General features: G+C 40.8%; 1 protein-coding gene across 1 annotated transcript in view; it reads right to left on the bottom strand.

The window, feature by feature from the left end:
• The window catches only part of LOC119025841 (receptor tyrosine-protein kinase erbB-4-like), a 338,953-nt gene that overhangs the window by 101,904 nt on the left and 214,357 nt on the right, over positions 1–22,692 (bottom strand). The window contains exons 7-13 of the mRNA XM_037109810.1: positions 20,069–20,200; positions 16,068–16,133; positions 7,310–7,428; positions 5,985–6,126; positions 4,067–4,180; positions 3,156–3,282; positions 1,615–1,688 (exon numbers count right to left, since the gene is read on the bottom strand). Coding sequence (XP_036965705.1) covers positions 1,615–1,688; positions 3,156–3,282; positions 4,067–4,180; positions 5,985–6,126; positions 7,310–7,428; positions 16,068–16,133; positions 20,069–20,200 — 774 coding nt within the window. The remainder of the gene's footprint in view (positions 1–1,614; positions 1,689–3,155; positions 3,283–4,066; positions 4,181–5,984; positions 6,127–7,309; positions 7,429–16,067; positions 16,134–20,068; positions 20,201–22,692) is intronic.

Raw genomic sequence — 22,692 nt, 5'->3', positions numbered from 1 at the left:
ATTTACATTAATACACTTTGGGTCATTCTTCCTATGTCAAAAAAGCTTGGTGCATTCAGGAACAAATGCACTAGGCAATGTTCTTGAAATGCAGACTGAAAAATGAATGCATCATTTACTAAGACAGCAGCTAATTATGCAGTTACTGACTGAGACTGCTTACTAATCATTTCTTACATTTCACACACCATCCCGAGGTGTGTTCGTTGGTTTGTTACAAGATGATAGAGATGTGTTGGTCTGTTTTGTAGATTGTTAAATGTTACATCTGATTAGATATTTCTCTCGCTTCACGCCTCTGTTTTACCTCCTCTAAGTTTTACTCTTTGTAAAAGGATCAATCCCGTTTCGAACGAACGGATCGCAATTCGTTGGGAAGACGAATTAAGTGCATGCAGTTTGTGGGCTGACCTTTACAGAGGTCGGCAAATTAGCTGTAATTGACTTCTGTGGTCGGTTGCTATCTTCCAGCAGAGGAAGGTACTAAGCACATTATTAAAGCCCGATACATAAGTTTTAATTTGACTTCCGCAGTGTGTTTTGAACTACAACAAACCAAGTGCTTTAAATGACAGAGCTGTGTGCTCTGAATCATACTTAGATCGTGCAAAAGGTCATGATGGAAACCGTGTTAACTTTCACAGTAAAACAGTAAACAACAACAACAAAAATATACACTTGAAATCATTATTCTACTTTGTTCTTTTATTTCCCATAACATTACTTGTAAATCACTTGTTTGCCTCTTTTGACGCATATTAAATCTGATATAAAACTAGAATGGCACGCAGTAGCACACATACCTCTGCCCAGGACAAACAGTCCCCTTTAATTCCATCAAGCTTAATCTGATATCAAACTCAATAGCCCTGTATCATTCAACATTTCAACCTAACCACCATTCATAACTCCTCAACCACTATTTAAGCTCCCAAGATGTTTTTTTTTTAATAACCAAAACAGAAAAACACGTTATCCTGCTACATCAGACATAAACACAGTAAGTAAATGTGGATTTTCACTGGTAGTGGGATTTCCATAAATCTTCTTTCGTAAACCCCCTTCATAAGTCAAAAATGTCACTAACAATATTTCAACAGTGATATTTTCTCATTTCATAAGGGAGTGTCACATTGGAGATACCAAGGTTTTTTTTTTGTTTTGTTTTGTTTTTTTTGCGATGCCATTGTCAAATGTCTATGCTGGAAGAGATGACAGTGTACATGCGGCTCAGAAGTGGCGGTGGCATAGGGGAGCTGGAGGATTAACGATGCGCACCACATGTTCTGGATCTTTTCTTCATGGTGCGTGAAGGGAGAGCTGGGGCTGTGGGACTCAAGGCTAGGGACTCCCCGAGGGAGAAGCAGCAGAGAGACAGAAGAGATTGAAAGACTCATCTGATATTCATCTTATGCTGCAATGTCTGTCCTTGGTGTGGGCAGTCTCGAGGGGGCGGTGGAATATACACAGACATACGCACAGAAGCATCACACATATGAACGCTATGTGTAGCTATGGTATACAAGTAAAAGTAAATTTAATATATTTTCTTTGTTTGGTTATTAATTCATATGCATGTGCAGAGTTGCATGCTGTGCAAGTCATGTTACTCACCTGTGATCTCCCGAACGGTGCGGAATACATTGAGTTTTTCTGGGTCCAGCGCTTCAATGTTGTGGTAGACATCCCTGAAAATGTTAATGAGAGATTAGAAAAGACAAACAAAAAACTTCTTAATCACAGCATGAATTCAGACTTTCAAGTTGCATGCAGTATATTCCCCCAAACCCAATTCTGCATGCAAGGAACTTCAACAATCCCTCCCATTAAGTTCTTTGAAATCCAGGTGCGTCCACATACAATGCCTGGAAACTGTTAGGTCATGTAATGTCAAGCAACAGTATTCTGACACAGAGATGAACAAAACAATAATTTTGGTCTTGAGAATTTTTTTAAAATGATTGATTTGCAATAATGTATTTAAAAGTCGTATTCGTGAGTAAAGTTGATTTTTGTGTCTCAATTCATCAAATAATGATGCTCTGGGTTTCCCAACTCAACAAGACATTTGGGATTGTGTAGGTCTGGTCGACCGCCATCCCAGGGTGTCAGTTTTTGACGAGTTGGGGAATAAAATCAGAAATCAATTATTCTTACAAATTCTTTTGTAAGAGTCCTTAAACGAAAATATATACTTTCATTCCTCACCTTTCTACAAGCTCTGTAGATGTATTTGAAAATAAAAAAAAATAGAAAAAAAAAACTGTCTACATAAAAACAGGCTCACTTGACTATAGATCTGCTTTTCCACAGAAGCTAATGGGAAGCATCGTTATATAACCTCTTGCAAAATTGAATACAATTTAAGAGTGCGAATTTACCGTATGCATATTGATGAGACCAGGTTGGTAACCTTGCTATAGAATTTAGAATTTCAGATCAAATCAATAAAGCATGCATTTTTGTATAGTATGTGTTTATTTTCATGTTTCCAGCTTGTGAATGACGACTTGCTGTAAAGCCATCCATACATAATACAGTACATACTGTACATGTCTTCCACAGTCACCCTCTACATTCTTACCCACCACACTGTCCCCACAGCAAATTCCTCTTACACTCCTCTGAGTAATTTATGAATACGTACATACACTAGCAGTTCTTCTCATTCTCAAGGTACTTACAGCATACTCACTTCCCACTTGCCACCTCAGACGCTGGTAATATCATTTATATTCATTCAAACAATTAACACCATGCTTACACTTTTTATTCCAGCATTTAGGTGACACTCTTATCTCACGCAATTTACATTAAAAGTGGGATGTGTGAAAAAAACACATCCGACTATCAATATTTGCAATGTATTCGGACCCAAAGGAGTTAATGCTGGAGTTGAGAGAGAAAGGAGTATTGCTTATAGCATTAATGTAAATATCGTAAAATACATTTCATAAATTCAAATATATATGAAAAATTATTCAAATGTAGTTTTCGTTTTTTTTCAGATGCATTAGCATATTTCATTTTAATATTGTCAATCCAGGACTTCCTCCATTAAAACCTTCCCTCTTTAGACTGGAAATAATCCAAACATGATCACAGTTGCACTCTTCCAATGCTTCCACTTCTTTATCATTCTGGTCAGCTCTCACCCTTTGATCCCAGTAATGAGGAACACCAGGTTGCCGTTGATTTTGGTGCAGTTGACAAACTTGTCGATGTTGCTGGAGTCCACCGTCTGAGCTGACTGTAGGCTGGCCGTGCCAATGCCATCACACGCTGGAACACACGGTTAGGTGACAACATGCACATGGTGAATTTAAACTAGCCAGTTTAAAACTATCTGAAACTTAATGTTTTTTTCTATTTTTAGTCTAAATCAGATGTGAACATTAATGACACAGCTGCTCGTCTCTGGTTCACGTCATTAGCTTATTATTTTTTTTGTGTTTCTGAAAATACAAGATGCTCTCAAACCCACTTGACTGCCAAGGTGCAAAACCTTTCAGAAATTGTTACAATTTTATCTCGGTCATGTCATGTCATTGTCCGAACCACTTATCCCTTTCCATGGGGTTGCGGGGTGTTGCTGCTGGAGCCAATCCCAGCCTTGTCTCAGGGCGAGGGCAGGGAATCCCTGGATAAGTCGCCAGCTCATCGCAGGGCCCTCACTAGTGAGCAATGTGGGGTTCAGTGTCTCGCTCAAGGACACTTCGACATGCAGCTCAGCCCTGCCCGGAGCTGGGATTTGAACCAGTGACCTTCCGATCACTAGTCAACCTGCTCTACCCGCTGAGCTTCAGCCGCCCATTTTATCTCGGTTTTACTTTCATTTTGTTTTGAATAAACCATTCCAGCTAATTTCAAGCCAAATGATTACATACATGTCTCAGAATAAATGTGGTTGTTCTTCAAGTGCTACACATAGCATCCTCTTGGCATCCCCATTTTGTTATTTTTGTATTAACAGGACTAGATTATCAGTAATTACCTGCTTTAGTATTTTACAAATGGTGAAACGAATGTGAACTTGGTATGTAACATGGTTCTGTTTGTGGTTTACCTTTCGGGCAGATGTCCGTACAAGGAATGCACATCTTAATGCGGTTGTCCTCCACCTCCATCTTGTTACTGGGGCACGCTCTCACACAGGAGCTGTGGTCCACCACAAAGTTATCTGGAAAAAGAGCAGTAGTAAATGTCAAGTACAGGTGGATGCCGTTTGTCACACAGGAACATACAATATATGACACTTGGCGTAGGCAATCATAAAAAGTTGTCTGAAAGTCACTTTCATTCACTTTGTCTCAACAATGCTCTCCTGTATATACAGTAGACAAGTACAAAAAAACCAAGTGAAAACACAGACTACACCTTGTCTTTAGTCTGAAACGACTGAAATATTCACACAACCATGGCCACGCTTTTTTTTGAAGCTGCAACAAAGGAATTACTTATTACTCATCACACTAACATTCAAGTGGTTACATTATACAGCATCTTATGTAAAAAAAAGAATAAAAAAATCTTGCCTACAAGCACAAGTCCCACTTCCCTTCCCTGCTGGCTGACCTTTTTCTGATGTTGGGAACAGTGTGGCGCATCCATAATTAGCTGTGTGCATGGTGAGTGGTTAGTGGTAAGCTGGGTAGTGGTCACAGAGCAAATTTATGAATAAATAATAGTAGGTATCTTGGTGATGCAGACCAAAGCCCTCTGTTTCTTTATCACCTGTACTGGCTTTGTGTGTATCAGGTTCCCCAGCCTCGGGTCAGAGGTTGTTTCAAGGTGGACAGCTCATCAAGATCAATGAGTGTTTGGGCTGAGGCCTCGACCAACAGTACAACCGTGAGACGTGTGTTACAGAATGAATGAAGACTTGGCACAGCATAGGATTTCTCTTTTTACGATCTACAGACCCATGCAGGAAACAGTTCAAAGGCGCTATCCAAAAGCACCACACAGATGTTACTGGGAAACCACAGAAAAACTTTGCTGAAGGTAGAATTATTCAGTAGCATGGTGCTGGTATCTATAATGGAGGCAGCTTCTTCTACAATTCCTCCTCTGTACGTTATGATCCATATTGAAAAGTCTGGTGTGTCATTCCACACATCCGCCACATGTGGAGCAGGGCTGCCCCACCAGTGACGTGGCCCATGTCTGGTGCCATGATTTAATGAGGCTTGAGAGCAGGTGAAAAGCAAAAACTTCTGACATCCTCAAATGGCCCTGCAATGTTAGTGTTGCTAAATCTACACTGATTTCATTGTCCACTTTTGAGGTGCAGCTTAGTGACTCATGGTGAATCCCTGAGCTGTACTTAAAAAGTACCTGGTGTTCCATATCTGTCCAGTGTTTTTCTTTGTGACTTATGTGTTTAGTATGCAGAAAGGTCTGCATACCCGAACTGAAGAAAATCTTCCTCCATTCATGAAAAGGAAACAATCACTTCCCTTTCCTCCCGTTTACTTTCCAATGAACACCCACTGACCCAGAAATTCTGCATACACACATGGGATACATCACTTTCATGCAAGGCAACAGTAATGGTGAGGAACACGTTGAAGTTAAAATAAGAAGAAACATCCAAACTTTTGAGAATACGTCTCAGCATAATGCATTAGCAAGCCCTTTACTCTAACCTTAACCATCACGACTAAATGTCTAAACCTAGCACTTATCCTGAACTTAATCTGGTTTAATTCTACCCACAAACCAGCATCAGTGTCCTCATTTTGCAAAATGTCCTCATTTCCAAGGTGTAAAACCAAAGCTGGTTCACACAGTGAACGACATGCTGTACACATTAACGAGATGTTTAGGGAATATGAGTCATCAGTGTAAGTCTATCGCAAATACAGTCGTAGGGACGGTGCATGTTTGTGTGTGTGTGTGTGTGTGTGTGTGTGTGTGTGTGTGTGTGTGTGTGTGTGTGTGTGTGTGTGTGTGTGTGTGTGTGTCCAGGTGGTAAGACTTACGTGGACACTTCTTGACGCAGAAGGCTCCGTAGGTGTACTTAGCCCTGGGGTTGTGTTCCAGTTGGAAGGTGGTGGGGTTGTAGACAAAAGGCTGGGGGCACTGGGTCACGCATGCCCCACTGTCATTGAAGTTGGTGCAGGCCTGCAGACACACACAAGCAGAGCACACACAGTGGTGGAACAAGTGTGGGTCAGGAAGTAGAGCAGCCGTCCGCCAATCAGAGGGTCGGTGGCCAGCTACAGTCTACATGTCAACAAGTGTCCTTGACATCTGCTGCCAGTGTATATATGTGTATGTGAATGGGTACAATGCTGAATTCTGTGGTAAAACACTACATATTTACAATCTAGCTGCCATTTGTCCCTAAAACAGGCCAAACAGTGCTCCCAAAACTGAGATATGTATGAAACCTCTTGATACATTTGATAGGAGCCAGTGGAGACTTTTGCTCTCTCGACTGGAGTAAAGTTCAAAATGGCTCCTGATTTATTAATTCCTGATTCTTATACCAAGAAGAAGTGTCAGTCAGAGAGGAACATAGACAGGGAAAGAGCATGGCAGACAGGGGGAGAGCTTTAACATTAGTACTATATAACATAACACACTACAACTATACATTGTAGGTTTACTACATCAAAACATGAGTAGTTCTTATAGGAAAATAATATTTATTTTAATGTCTTGGAAAAAAATGTCTTTTGTCTTAAAAAGCAATTGCTACATTTGATACAATCAAGGCTTCGCGCTCTCATTTAGAGAGCAGTTCAAAATGACTTTCTGATTCATCCATTCTTGAGTATGATAAAATATGAAGTCAAGAAGAGCAAAAAAAATAATGAGCAAGAACTTGCCTGTCCAAAGTCAGACAGAGAAGCGCCATAAGAGATGGGCTCTGAATTACAAGTGCAGAAACATGTTTAACATGCAGAGGGATGGACTTAAAACTGATAAAGCACACGGCAAAGTGCCGGGATGGAGGAGGGGCTGGTGAAGTCTGTGTTTAACATTGGCACTGATGTCAGGAAGAAATGGGAATTAAATGTCATTTAATGATATTTGCCATGCAAGTGGCATTTTAGAGTTTGGGAGGAGACAAATGATTTTGCAGAAGCACTCAGACACAAAGGAAGTGAAAAGTCATGAGTGAAATGTGTCAAATTTTTTAAAAACAGGAAATGTAAGTTACAGTAAGACCTGAAAATGGGTCTGGGTTTTGAATGATGTTACCAGATCAACAGTTCAATGAAATGTATGTGTTTTCCACTGCTGTGATGTAAATTAAGTAACCAAGTTTGTTTGTGTGGGTTTCTGTGTGTCCACTTACAAAGCAGTCTGTGTCCTTTGGTCCATAGCAGCCACCTGCGCACTCACGATGGCAGCAGTCACTCACATAGGGTCCAAAGCAACGGCCGTCACATTGCTCGGCACACACCGTCTTGGTTACTGTGGAAGAGAAAGAGAGAATAGGTCATATCACAAGTAAACTCTTGCACAGCCCAAGATCAAAATATACGGACTCTCACGTAGCTGGTGGCAACCTGAAATTTGTGCACAGTAAAACAAGACGAGAAGTAGGGTACACTCAGTGCAAATCACTGTAAAGCTTGAGATATAGCAAGGAGACTGAATTAAAGACGACTTCAGAAACTGCTCTTTTGCCCTGTAGTGGGTGTGATTAAATCTGTTACCTTCTGCTCTGTCGATATATTGTATATAATGAGTGGCTAAAGGTGTTGTTGATCTAAAATGTACATGCAAAATCATATCCTCCTACTATTAAATATTATTTATTGTCAAACCTGCACCACAACCCACTGGTAAAACGTATGCTCAGGTTGCATGTGCATCTGCTGCTGACGCTAAAGCATCTCCGCCACCTACTAGCTGCATTCAATCACGCTTTCGTCTCCCAGCAAGCTCCTCTGAGGGCTTCTGGCTGGATGTGACAGCGACACAGTGATTCCTATCTGACTCCGACTGTACTTCCGTTCCTTCATGGTGAACGTCTGTCCACCCTTTCCTCACATGCCTGTCGCAGTCATATGGGCTGCCGTATTCCTGTGTGCCTCGCTTTTTGACAGCCGTATGTAAATGTACACGGGACGCTGACATTTCGCAGATAAAGGCAGCTGGTGAAAGAAGTGTCAGCAGTGGGAATTGAGTGATAGAGCAGGAAAAACTCACTTAATGAAATGCTTCTGGGGATGGTTAAAGCCCAGTGCACATGCCCAGGAAGTTAATTTTATACAGGACTGAACACTTTAAAATGATTATTGGAATTTTACAGTATATTACTGGCTAATAATTGCAGTAAATCCAAAGAAGTGTACAGTAATTATTGTTACAGCAATGGAGATGAACATCACTGTAAAAGCTTGTGTTTCATTAGTAAGTGGGCACAATTCCACTGTGTAATATCATTATATTATGATACTCTTATTAGCATCTGTATATATCCGTAAACATGCAAATGTTAAGTACATTGCAATATTATAGCAATGTGCTGTGACTTTTTTTCAGCTCAACAGTATTACTTATCAACATATTAGTCTGTCAGCCTATTAGCATGTGCACCTTATTGGGCCACTTTTAGGCCTGTTAGCCTGTTGTATGTTAGCATTTTAGCTTGTTACCCTGTTGTTAGCATGTGTAGCTTGTTGGACCACCCGTAGGTCCATTCGCCTATTATCAGCCTGTCGTGAGCCTGTTAGGATGTTAGCCTGTTAGCTTCTTGTTAGCCTTTCAGCATGTTAGCATGTGCACCTTGTTGTAACACTACAATATTTCATTGCTGATAACTGTGTGACCTTAATTACAGTGTTCCCTTGTAATGCCATTGTATTGTCTGGTTGAATTCAGTTATGCATTTCAAAATCATAATTACAGCAGTGCACCATGATAAGTTACTGTGAAAACTTGCTGTTTGTTGACTTTGTGAAAGAAAAAGTACAGTGACTTGACTGATGTCATAGTTTCTGTATCCACACCAGCTTTTTTCACTTGAAGAAATACTTGCTGCTATTTATTCCAAATGATATTACATCATTATAAGCCTCGGGGTCAGTCATTTGCACAACTTGTTAGTTTGTACTGCAATCACACCCCAAAAATTTCATCCTTCCTGAAAAAAATCCTCCTCCTTCCTGATAGCCGACGTTCCAGCTCCCCTGAGTGTACAAAAACAAGTTGTAGGAAGGAAGTTAAACCACACAATGACAACTTTCTAGCATTTTTAATTAGAGCTTATTTGTGAGGACAACTACCTTAAGGAAAACAAAATAGAAAGTAGCTACAGGATCATTTAGCTTTGTTTTTTTTAATCATAAAAAGAGGATACCATTAAATTGGTCACACGGTTGCGGGGACTGAAAGGGTAAGCTGTTTGCGATGTTTGTGTACAACATCACAAACCCTTTGCTGGTGTGTGAATGTGCGCGCATTTGTGTTCTTGTGTGCATGCATGCTGTGTCTTTACGCGCGCTGTGCATCCCTTTGGGCACCGTGGTGACGAGATACTATCACAGTGATGGATACCAGCCACAGACAACCCGACAAACTCACATGCAAACACATATGCACACTTCACCCAGCGCCTAACGCACCATCAGTGGCATTCCATTAACGGTGCCTGGGCCAAAATGAAACAGCCTACTTTACTCAAAAGACACTTTGTCAAACAAATGACCTTGCTAGGAGAGTGACGCAATGTTGTTGATCAATTTGGCTTTAAACTTCCACTTTAAGAAAAAGGGAGAAGGGGGAAAAAAAGCAGGCTGGTAACAACAAATACAAAAGGAATCCATCTCATAAAATATGCCTGGGAGCCTCAATTTGAACAGGCTGTGGACAGGGGCATCAGTCACAGGAATCACTGCCTCTCAGTTCCCATTTACATTAGCTAAAACGTGTTTTTTCTCACACAGGGTTTTCAAAAGAACTTCATAAATAAAAATGGGAGGGCTTTTTTTGCAGTGGAACCACTTTTTATACTAAGTGAAATTTGTCTTAGCCTTTACAAACACTTAACCAAGTATGTAAAGTGACCACTGAACCTGATCCTGTCTAAGTCACAACTGTTTTATTATCCACTGATATTAGTATAAGATAGGAGATCACTGTATGTTAAATTTAGATGAAATACACTAGTAAAATCTGTCAGAGTTTATAGTTAAAAGTTGGCAGTTTCATACTTCTAAATATCTTTATTTCATATCTGGTGCAATGGTTTTCAATGGAGAACAATTCCACGGTGCTGGGAAACAAGTATCAAATAGTGTATGAAAACTCTCTGAATCATCCTTGCAGCATAATCCTTATATTTTCATATGTTCCAAAGCATGTGTTTAGCCAAAATATGGCTAAACAAATCACAACAGAAGGGTTGCATCCAAACTGTAGAGGAACACAGTGAATAAACTTGTAAAGTGGATTTTGCTGTTGGGGGACTTTAGGTTTCTTTAGCTGTTTTTTATTAGTTTTCATCACAGGCTTCATTGGAATTCTCTGCAACCTAAAAAGTCAAACTGATGCACCAGTGTGTTCTCTGTAAAGGAGCAAAATACAGGTTTTAAATGCCACCTTTCAATTATATTTTGGTACCAACAAGATTTCATTCAATGATGGTAGTAATCATGATGTTTGCTTCTGAAAAAACTAAACAAATAAAAAGACCCAGGGGGATAAACGAGGCTCTATCTGACTGGTAGGAATCGTGTTTTATTGATTAGCTGTAGAATAGAATGAATAAAATGTTAATACACCAGGCCTTGGTAGGATGTTTTGGACCACATATACTCTTTCTTGCTGTTCAGCTGATTTAAGAGATGATTTACTATTCGGTATTTTAATCTCACTGTCTGTATCTAGGTCCTCAGAGCTTTCTTGCAATGCCAGGCAGTATAATATGAGCAACCAATGACATATTTGGTTGTTTGACGCTGACCATCCCAACCTCAGCATATTCTATGTATTTCCAACATAACTCCTATTCATACGTATGCTATCTGCACAGTTAACACTGTCACAACAACACTTTGAATCACTCTCACTACTCTCATAGATCTGTTTTCGGCTGCAGCAGGTAGCTGTTTTATAGGAAAAAAAGAATGGAAAATCTCTTTTTACACCTGCTTTGAACAAAACAGCAGACATGGTTTAGCAGAACCACAAACAGAGCTAAGAGGAGATTGAATATTGGATTAAGTGGCTGGAAAAAAGTATAAAAATGAGTAATGTTGCTCCATAACTGCGTGTAAATAAGCATCTGTTTACCGTGATTTGTGTCTACTACTTCTAAATGTAATTTAGGCACAGTGCTCGCGATCTTGGAAGTAGCACTTCCACTGATTGTTTTGAGGCAAAATGAAAGGTACGATTTTGAGACTGGATATTTAGGGATTTGATAAAAAAATGACAAATTAGGGATTATGTTGACCTTAAGACTGCGAGTTTTGATCTGAAATCTCATAGCTAGCTAATGGCGTGTCAGACGAAATTGAAAACAACAAATCTGTGGTCATGCTAAAATAGAAAACAGCTGTAAAAGACCAACTGAGTAGTTGCTGCTCAGTAAGTTAAAATGGCAACAGCAGAGCAACATCAGCGTATAGCCTATACGTTTGTTTGACTGTGTGCTGTGCGAAAGAGTCCCACTGTACCCTGTTAGACACTCGGAACTGAGGTCTGAGAGGAATGTTACATTCACAGTTAAGACTCTATTTTTTTTGTTGAACTGTGGTAGTTTGGCAATGACTGCTGAAAGAAATACTTACAATCAGGTGGGTTCCGCCTCCGAACAAGCCCTCTTCTCAGTGTGCGTATTTTGTTTTGCTAAAAGCCAAAATTGCACAGGTGCTCCTAATAACTTTAACTGTTCCACTCGGTTGTGCCAGTGACACAGCTTGTACAATCAGCTCTGGCTCTGACGGACAGAATGCAATATTTAATGTAATCAAGTCCACCTGCGTAAAGCACGACTGTGACAAAGGTCTACAGAGGTAACAGTTTTACTCACTTGGAAAGTTTTCAAATGCGAAAATGTGATGTGAATGCATTTCTTTGTCTTTTTCTTCCCGAATACTCCAAACTTTGCGTGAATCATTGAACTGAAGAAAGTCATTGTTGATGTACCATGCTGAAATCATACATTTTTAAAGGAAGAAAACCAAAATACCTTAAGAGGCAACTGAAAGCATTGACCCTAACCTATGCAGGTCCCCCTCAGCTATGCCAGGCTGTTCTTATATAACCCACTACAACCCTCAGACTGCATTTTAGATTTCTTCTTCATCTACCTCGAGGAAAAAACGTTCTCGCTTCTACTCCACTACATTAATATATCTTTGATTTGGTGTGCCAGAAGTTGTGCTGAGTTGTAATTGACTTCTTGAGTGTGTTCACTTCGCCCCCCGAGGTGCTGACACCAAAACTGCTGTTTATTGTTGATTTTGAGACAGTTGAATAATTATTCATGGAAATGTCACTGAAAGCATCTTTGAAGTCATTTCTCCATTTGACATTTTTGCACTTATTCATTCCACGTGTTTCAGCACAATAAAATTAAAGGTTGTGGGGGAAGGAAAAAAAAAAGGCAGAAGAAGAGGATGAATCATGACATCCACGTACGGATGAAGATAGCGAGATTGTGATAACAGACAGACGGGGTGAGGGCTTATCGGGGGGCTGGTCTGTGACGTGTTGTTAACAGGTCCTGGTCAAACAGTTCATCCCTCATTATCTTAATGAGATCGCGACCGCAGAACAAATACGATGAGACATGCCAGGGTTGGAAGGCATAGATGAAGTGGTCTGTGCGCCGAGTGATGGAAAGAGAGGAGGAGGAAATTGATGGCGAGGGTAGTGCAATCAAACTGGAAGAGGGAGGAGAGGAACAAAGAGATGTTTAATGGAGGGTGGAAAAAAATGTGTGTGGGTGCCTCGATTGTCTGTGTGAATATGTATGTGTTGTATTTATAGTTAGAGTTTAGAATGTGTGGTATATGTTATGTGTGCCCTCATCAACTACAGGAAAAAAGCCAAGCATATTCTAAAATGGTTGATAATCCCTGTATATATATGTTTGTGACATGGTGTATTAGACACAGATGAATGTGTGACGAATAATGGATGGTCACCTGTAGAGTGACAGCAGATTGATAAACTGCAGAAAAAAAATTGCCACCTATCCACTTCATACTCAAAACAAACTGTAGCTGTGGTTAGCTAGTTAGCTCAGTTAGCCATGAAGTTAGCAGTCCGGACAGAGAGTTCAGCGAAACAGGGAAAATTGGTTGTCTAGCACAGGACGTAAACTACGATTCTTACATATTGCACATTTAAGTATTATCTGTTACTCCATTGTGATTGATAGGTAAATGCCAACAAGGCGACTGGGTTACACACTAGTAAAATAGTATTGTTATCTAATTTCTCAGTAGTACATAACACTTTTATCATTTAAAAATAAATTGCAGACAATCCTCCGTAAAGGAGACTTTTACGGAGGAAAGTAGTTTGCTAGGTAACTAGGGATCTTATTTTGAGAAAAAAAAAAAAAAAAAAAAAAAATATATATATATATATATATATATATATATATATATATATATATATATATATATATATATATATATATATATATATATATAATAAAAGTAATATATAATAAAAGTACACAAGTTCAAATCATAAAAATAATTAATGTAGCAAAGGTGAAGCTACTCATTATGCAAAATGCCCCACAGCAGAAAAAAAATGCATAACATAATACAAATGTATTCAGAGTTGTGTAATTTATGACACTACATCCTTATTCACATTTTGATACATTACAAATCTAAATCTGCAAAGTGACTAGTATCAAATCTGAACTTTGCCCCTCAAAACCAAAAGGCATGAGTAATGTGATGTGTTGCTAGTGCTGCAAAACTTGTCAAGGAAATGTCTGCAGTAGATTGACAAGTCAACTGAGAGTGTGCATTGTGACACTGGAGGTACCATTCAGTTTCTTTAAACCCGGACTGCCATCTTTCCCTAATTTTAATCAAGGCATTCTTCTTCATACTGTATCACTATTGTATAACCTCGACTGTGAAGACGCCTTTAAACAAGGACGAATGGCCGTCTGTTTTGGAAAACAATGGTATTGGTCAGCTTGACATGCAACCTCTTCTGTGGTTTAATTTAGACAAACTGTTGGAACCCTGAGGCGCAAAAGCAAAATTATTGTTTTTTATTCCTTTTATTCTTTGGTTTAAACCAATTGGTGGTCTGTTGCCTGCAGCTCTGGTACCTCATTGATTTGCCTTAAGCTATGTGAGTGTGTGTGTGATTGTGCGTGTGTGTGTGTGTGGTGTACCATGCACTCTCAAACAGGTGAGAGAGAGAGAGAGAGAGAGGGAGAGAGAGAAAGAAAGGCAGGTGGCAGGATGGAATTCGAAAGAAGAGACACTGAAAGAATTTGAGAGTCCAGGGAAGAATCTGACTGAAGGCGAGGGAATAACACAGAGTGCTCCCCTGCTGATGGACTCAGTAGTGTATCATTCTCACATTCTCTCCCAGCTGCCATTAGCTCGTAAGAGGGGTAGGAGGTCCCAGCAGGAGAGTTGGAGGTACTTGTGTTGGGGGTCTGGGGATATTGTTAGGTGTTTGTGTGTGTGATGTGTGTTGGATGTGGTGGAACTCCTCGTGAATACCTGTACATAACAAAAAAACCTGCCTGAAACCTTACAAACTGCCACTTCTCTCACGATGACCAGCAACTAGTTGAAGACTGGATGTGGTTTCTTTGTCAGGCTCAAGAGTGACGACGTGCTCTTACCTGCACATTGCAGAGGACAAAAGGTGTCTTCACAGCAAATCCTGCAAAGTGAAACTAACTGCAGGGGGTCAGGGACCTTCTGACTGACGGCCACTTTACCTGCCCCTGAAGTGCCGGTGTGGAGAACGCTCTGAATATCTGTACTATATCTTATTTTACCTTAACATGAAAAACTGTTCCCTTTACGGTGTGGTAGAAGCTTCTTGTTAGCAGCTCATTGCCTACATATGTATGTATGATATGTATGACAATTTATGTGAAACTTTAAATGGGTTGAAGTTACGTCTTCATCTGGACCACATTTCAACTGCTAGGGCAATATGACATTAGAGAAATAATAGTTATAGCATATGGAAATACATCCACATTAATCTATATCATCTCTCTTTAAACCTCCAAATGGATTCCATATTTTTTTTGGCTGGTTGAAGATAGGGACGTCTTTGTCGTTTGGACCAAATATCACCCAGTTTTTTTGAACTGGAAATCACATTGAAATCCCCCTGAACTGTGTTTCCTTTTGTGTGAATCAACAAGACATCGTTATTCTATCCTTTGTCTAACGGTATGCCCGTGGAGTAAATTTTGTGCTGGATTATAAAAATCATGCACATATGAATAACTTCCTCATTCAAATGCTGCAGTTAAAGTCAGAATTTTAATGGGAATCTCTAAAATAATGAAAACCAAATTTGATAACTACCAATGAATATCATTTAATAGAGGAACGCAATATTAGCATATACTTTTTTTTTCTCTTTTCTTGTGTCTGTGCAAGGTTTTATCTCATCTTGATTTCTTTTCACAGTTTAATTGGGGTTATTTTGGCTCAGATTTGACGATTTAAAACCATGTTCATTGTTTGACCTTATCTCAGAGAGGCACACTGCCGCTTCAGATCTGATAGAGTGAACTTTATAGCCAGGGATATGAGCTACATTTCTGTTTTTTGTCAGAAAAGATCAGCGCATTACCCGTTAAAACTCAACAGCGGCTTTTATGTGATCATATCGTCTCCCATTCATGGTGAAAGGCATATGATTTTTCCCCCCGCGGATCAGACCTCTTTGACACATGTAAATGTCACAATTAAGGTCATAATCTCATGTGACAGCAAGGCAGGTTTCTCACAGTCTTTTCACTTTTCTTTTTGCGGTGCAGGGACTTCATGTTGGTCCTTAACTGCATAAGGGAAAGACACTGAGAAGCAGCTGCTGAAAGGTCAAGGGGATGCATCTTCAGCCTGTGATAGAATCATACTTACAGCTTTGACACTGGTCCTCTTTGGGTCCCCAGCAACGACCATTACAGGAACGATGGCACTTTTGACCTGCGCACAAAATCATAAAGGACACGGTTACTTCATCACAAAACGCTCTTCCTCTTTTTCTTCTTCTTCAAAAATCCATATTAGTTGAACCTTAAAATGGACTAGAGGCGTTTAGCCGAGTTTGAGTGCCATCAAGCGCTCCGCTGCAGCCCAAATTGATCCAGACAGTGAGCGCGGACGTGGCTGTTCCTCTGGCTTACCTTTAAATACATCTACTGTGTGTGTGCGTGTGTGCCCTCTTCTCTGCAACGTAATAAAAAAGAAATGTACTTGGACACTTCCTCCTAAGTGCATTTCAATAAGCGCTTGAAATTTTTTATGATTTGAATCTGACGTAATAAGCAAGATCTGCAACACAAGGAGGCACTTGTGTACTTCATGGGATCGTTGTGCTGTTAACTACATGCAGTGCTGGGAAAGTTACTTCTAAATTGTACATTTTACTAGTTGCTATCGTGCGTTACACTACTTCTACAGACAGAAATGCCTCGGAGTACAACTAGACATTATACAGTAGAAGAGGCTAATACTGTTTTGCTACTATAGCCTCAGGTTAACCTGGTCACTATTGATGATGAAACATTTCACATATTGCTCATCATCTTTTCCTTATGTTTTGTAATCAGCAGCGTTTTGAAAACAACTGCAAAAGATGCCTCGCTGGAAAAACTCTCTTTTGCACACCATGCTGGCAAATCTGAGCGAATCGTTTGTCCGTTCCCTTGGTCTCCGTTCGATGAGCTGAGAAACTGAATCTCCATACAGCCAAAAGCTAATACATTCACATCATTATGAGCTGCTTTGAATGAACTTAAATGGGTAAACCCTTCGCACACATGACCAGGTCAAGTATCACGATATTGCTTAGTAATTTTACTAGTAATGCATTATATTACTCTGTTACTGCTTAAAGTAACACATTACTGACCTGATACACCAGCATTTCCAGCCCACAGTCATTTCTCAACATTCGACCCTGAACTAAATTGCAACCGTGTGTTTTTCCAGGTTTTCTTATTATAATGCCAGCAAGATGATGAGACTCTGAGTCTTTGAGCAAACAACACTGCATCTCCCCTGACTGGTACGTGCTGCTCCAGTCATAAAAACTTAAATAACCTTGGTACAGGTTGTTTTGTGAGAATAAGACAATCCTTGATGTCACTTCGCTCTAAATCAGCTCCGTCACGAAAAAAGAAAAAAAACAGTGCACAGATAAAAGCAGCGGCGGAAAAGCAGCATCATACCCTCAGAGCTTTAGCCAGTGCCTTTCTGGGTTTTTTGGAGGACTTAATTGACTGTCTAGTAATTGACTGCGGGGGAAGTGAGGCTGGATAAGTGCAGAAGTGCTGTCCTCTGTCCATCAGCCTCTCCAGATGAGAGCTATTAGCATCGAGACCGACTCTATTCCCCAACACGAGCCTCTCCATCCCCGGCCCTCCTCTTCCTCTTCGTCTGTGCCCCTCTCCAGCACACATTTCATCTCTCATCATCAATCCACCCCTCGCCGATTCATCAGTCCTCGGTGGTTCTCTGTCACTTAACGTCTATGCCTGTCTCTTTCCGTCTTTTTACAGTCCGTCTCCCTCTGCATCTTTTCTGTTCCTCCAAGCCCACTCCCCCACACGCAGTTTGACAGTGCTTCGCGAAAGAGGGGTCGGCAACCTTGAGCGTATGAAAAGCAGCGCACAAACAGGATAATAACACAAACGTCAGCCAGACATAAGTGGTGCCAAGTGTGCAGAACCTCCGCTGCACTTAGATATATCTCTGTTCTCCTCCGGGCCCCCGGTGCCATGTGAAGTCGAGCCAAAAAGTTTTCATTTAGTGTCCAAGGTCCTCACTATCTCAACTTATAAATTCTTAGTGACCTAGAGCAAACCTGCCTCACCCCTCTTTCCTGCACCATAATCCTTTTACAGCTTTCCCCTAAAACAGCCCTAGAAGGTTAAAGGGGCACTATGTAGTTTTCAAACTCAGAATTTTCTTTTTTTAATTGACAATATTATTGAGGTCATAGCACAAACTAAAATATTTGTTTTATTCCTTAACTCAATAATCAAGCTGTTCGGGGAGGAAAATAAGGTCCCCGGGAAACGCTGTTTGAAGCTAGATAGGTGGCAGGGTCCGCCACACAAAAACAAAGTAAACCATTATGAAACAGTGTTGTCCTTTACGGTCAGTTTGTTTATTCATTTATGAAAACAAAGACAGTTTGTTTATTCACTTTGTTTACACATAAAAAAAATCACTTGGTCATTGAATATCTTTTTCTTTCTAATTAAAAACTACATAGTGCTCCTTTAAAATGTCAACATTTCTGCGATACCCGGAGGGCCGATGTGGAGCTCAAGACAGAGGTTTTCAACTTAATCCACTAAGCATGGATATTAAAATGACCACCCTGTTTAATGGAAAAATAATAATAAAAGACAATAATAACAGTAACTGTGGCACATATAGGTCATAAGTAATAACAACTCAGATCTTCCATCTCCCCGAAGGATGAAATGGAGATTATCTCCTCAATTGAGGATTTCAGGTTTTGGAGATCTTTGAACTTTCGGCGGAGGAGAGGACTGGCACAGGAGTAAAGGGGTCGATCCAGGGCTAACAGGGCTGCAGAGAGGAGGGCAACTGAGCAGAATATTAATGCCCGGAGCTGTTAATCTGCATTTCCTTCAGCGAGTGCTGTGAGAAAGAAATCCAAGGACATATGCACAGACTATCTCCTTATTTATTCCAACAATGATAACACTTTTTTATGATGTCATTTTGTATTTATAGGGGTCGAGACGAGATGGCTCGAAAGAAAAAAAACAAACAAAAAAACAGAAAATCAGATTGAAATGTCAAACAGCTTGAGCTCTAAATGAAAAACACAGGCAAAGTGTGTTAAGAGGTTAAATCGGTGAGCGGACAGAAAAAAAAGGTCAGGAGAGACGACTTAATGCTTCTTTACTTCACCGACAACTGCCTCGTCTGCCCTCCCTCTACCCCGCTGACGGATTAATAACGTTTATTTTACTCTATCCAATCCCTTCATTATCCCAAACATTTATTAACAAGTCTTCAAGCTGGCTACATGGGGGGCATTAATGTGACATAAGCAAGCAGTCATCGTGGATTGCTGTGGTAAGCGGTGACAGAATGGGGTCAAGGGGTGTTTTCTGTGATGACAATCCTTTACTGCTCACGCTCGGTCAGTTTATTGTGAATGGAGCAGGTTAAGCCGAGGGGTCTCCTTCGGGCCACTTCCCTCATCACAACTCACCAGTCGCGCTGCTTTATGAAAAGATTCCGAATTTTTTAAATGGCGTTGCTGCCGTTGTTAGATCTCAAAGCCTAGTTTCGAGTCTGCTCAGAGTAAATTTGAGGTTCAAGGTAACTTCAGGTAGAGCTGGTTCTACTTTCACTCGTCCATTGTTCAAACAGAGGAGTCATCACGTGTGCAGTCTTGAGCTAGTCCTATCAACAGGATGCCACATCCACCTTTTTTGAAGCTAAGAAATGTAAGCAACGGCATGTGTGAGAAATTAACAGGTGAACAATTTTAAACTGTGCAGCCACTTTTACAGCTGAATGTGGCACCTCGACAAAGCTTTGTGGTGTAGGATGCGCAGTAGTAATACAAGCTTTGGTGCAAACTAACATGAAGACCTGAGATCTGATGACCCTCGGTTATAACTTGACTTGACAGAAAATAGACTGGAGACCCGACTTTTAGACTTGGACACTAAGGACCTGATTTGAGTAACAAATGCCAAATCTGCCCCATTACCTCAAGTGATGTCACTTCCTTTTGAGGTCTTTACAAGGAAGAAGGATACACAGAAACACCTGTGTGGAGAAATGCTCTCTGCCAAACTTCCCTGTACATTAATGTTTGGGTCAAGTCAAATCTTCTTGTCTTCTTCTGCTCTTAGGTTACTTACATGTGACGCTGCTGTTGGTGGGCACCACCACGGGGTGGACCCGCGGGTTTTTGACGATGTCCTGCCAGTGGATTGTGTCTGCATGACACAGGAACTTGTTCTGGTCGACGTACACGCCTCCACTCAGGATCTCTGCGGAGAAGAGCGACAACACATGGTCAATGCACATACACAGCCGACTTTTCTGGGTATCAGAGTGTTTCTTTTTTTAATTGCCAGCTTTATTTACCCAGTCATTCTATATAAGACACCGTATGTTGAAGTTAAAACGTACGTTAGACCGGATTGGACGGGACACTTCATCCGAGGGGGATGGCAGGGGTTTCGGGGCGAGCAGCTGATCTAACATGATGATGCCTTTTGTTCTGAGGGCAGCCGGGACAAAGCCGTGTCATATTGCTGTTATTACAACCTCTGATCTTTTTCACCATTCCGTTGTTTTTTCTCCTTTTTACACCTGGAGCAGACGGGATCAATTATTCCTCAATAGCACTGGCATCACAAACATAGAAACCGTGTGGGATTTAAGCGCTGGTATGGGACAGACGCTCAAATGGGTTTGTAATTTTATATTTCATCAAGGTGGCAGGGGGGGAAAAAGTCATGTCTTGTCTTGTAATGCGCGTCGCCTTGACGGGCCATTGATTGTCCGCACATTGATTCCTGTTCGTCACACGTACACCCGCACGCTCTGCTGAATGATTGGATACAGAGGATGGTTCCGATTATTGTTGTGCAGGACTTCAGAGAATGCCTAATCCTGGTTTTTATGTGTGAGAGAAAAGGGTGGGGAGGAGAAAGAAAGAGAGACAAATAAAGATGGGAGAAAAGCCACAGAGAGAAGGACGGCAGCAAAGAAAAGACGGAGTGAAGCCCAGTAGCAGATTTGCATTATTTACAGAGCTCGTATGTTCTCTATCTCCCTGCAAACAGATTACTGACACAGGGCTGAAACCGATGAGACACATAATCATACACGAGGCGCCCTGCCAGCACCACACAGAAACAGCCAAATACAATATCATCCCACAAAGGCCCGATTAAATGATGCTCCTTGGATAATAGGTGCTGGTGGTATTACCTAGGCAAGCCCCCGTCCCCTCCCCAACCTCACTTCCCCCCTCTCTATCTTCCCGCATGTGCAGCGGGAGTCTGGGAGAGAAATTAATCCTGCCTCTCACCGCAGGAGGGATATCGCTCGGCTAGGAGCAGGCCGCGTCTCCAATTCAAATTGTTTGCACAATGGGATGCTGCTGGCAAAGTAGGGCAATGGACAAACCGCGAGACAAAGCAAAGCAGTTATTATGACAAAACACCAGCAAGACGTCTCGACCCTGGTTAAGCAAGATACAAGTACATCCCCGGGCCAGTCACCTTCAGACTGGCAGGTTTGGATTGTAATTGGCAGCAAAATATATCAGATTGAGGTGTAAACATGTCCAATAAATATTTAACCATGGTTCATAGTTCCAATGAGCTTTGAAAATGTTTCAGTAATATTGAATAATGAGTATCCCACCTAAAGCATCATTTAAATGGAAATCAGGTGCAAAAATTGAAAGTCTCTGTCTCCGAGTTAGCATCAACAGATGGCATCCTGAGGAAAAAAATAAAAGATGGAGACTGTTCGCAAATATGAATCCACGATCTTGTTCATTCTTGAGAATCATTACAGAGTTTCGTCATCATCTAGCTTTTAGCATTTAAATCAGAGGTGAGGCTTGGTTAGCCAACCCGATCTCACTCCAGGGTCTTCAAATGCCACAATTTGTCACACCTATCTGCATCCCACTATGTACCCCCTTGGACCTTTCTTGACACTTTTGAAAAGGTCACAGTTTGGTTTAGGTGCCAAAACTACCTGGTTAGGTTTAGGAAAACATTTTGATTGGTTGACTTTTGGCGTTAAGGGGCATGAACAGCAGTCTCGCTGGTAAAAGTCCTGTGTTTTACTCATCCGTCCACCCCAGCCACCACCCTAGGGTGACTTTATAGCTCCCCATACCGTGTCCTAACTTGCTTACTTACTTGAGTGACTAAAACTGCAATGGAGGGGTTTACATGATCAATTATTACAACTCATAAAGCTGAAGGTCTGGTGTGTCTCACACAGGCATCAAACTGTGTTTTATGTGGCTGTATGGCACGTGTGACAAAATGTCGATATATTTGACTACCAGACCTTCTGACAGACACAAGGACCAGGAGACCTTTAGAAGGGCAGGTGGTCAAAGTTAAAAACGTTGAACTAGAGCTGCAGGGATTGGTCAGATAATCAATGTAACCTATTGAAGGAAAGTGTATACTGATGAGTGGATGTTAGTTTCTAACATTAAAAAAATAATAAGAAGAAGAAAATGTAAAAAAAAAAAAAAAAAACCCAACATGATGAATTAGGCAGGGGGCTGCAGATATGCGGGACTCACACAACAATTTTACACCCTTTTTCCAGAAATATACGAATTTGATATATTGCGTTAAGCCAGAATCTGTCTATTATCATTCTTTCTGGTGCTATAATTAAATAAATAATGTGGAGTGAAGTGCAAAAGACCATGGAGGGACATTAGAATAAAGGCTATGCAGTGTAGACTTTATTCTGCTATATTCAAAATTTGACATTG

This window comes from Acanthopagrus latus, chromosome 9 (assembly GCF_904848185.1).
Source record: "Acanthopagrus latus isolate v.2019 chromosome 9, fAcaLat1.1, whole genome shotgun sequence".
Taxonomy (NCBI): Eukaryota; Metazoa; Chordata; class Actinopteri; order Spariformes; family Sparidae; genus Acanthopagrus; species Acanthopagrus latus.
This window is presented reverse-complemented; position numbering and strand designations above follow the sequence as displayed.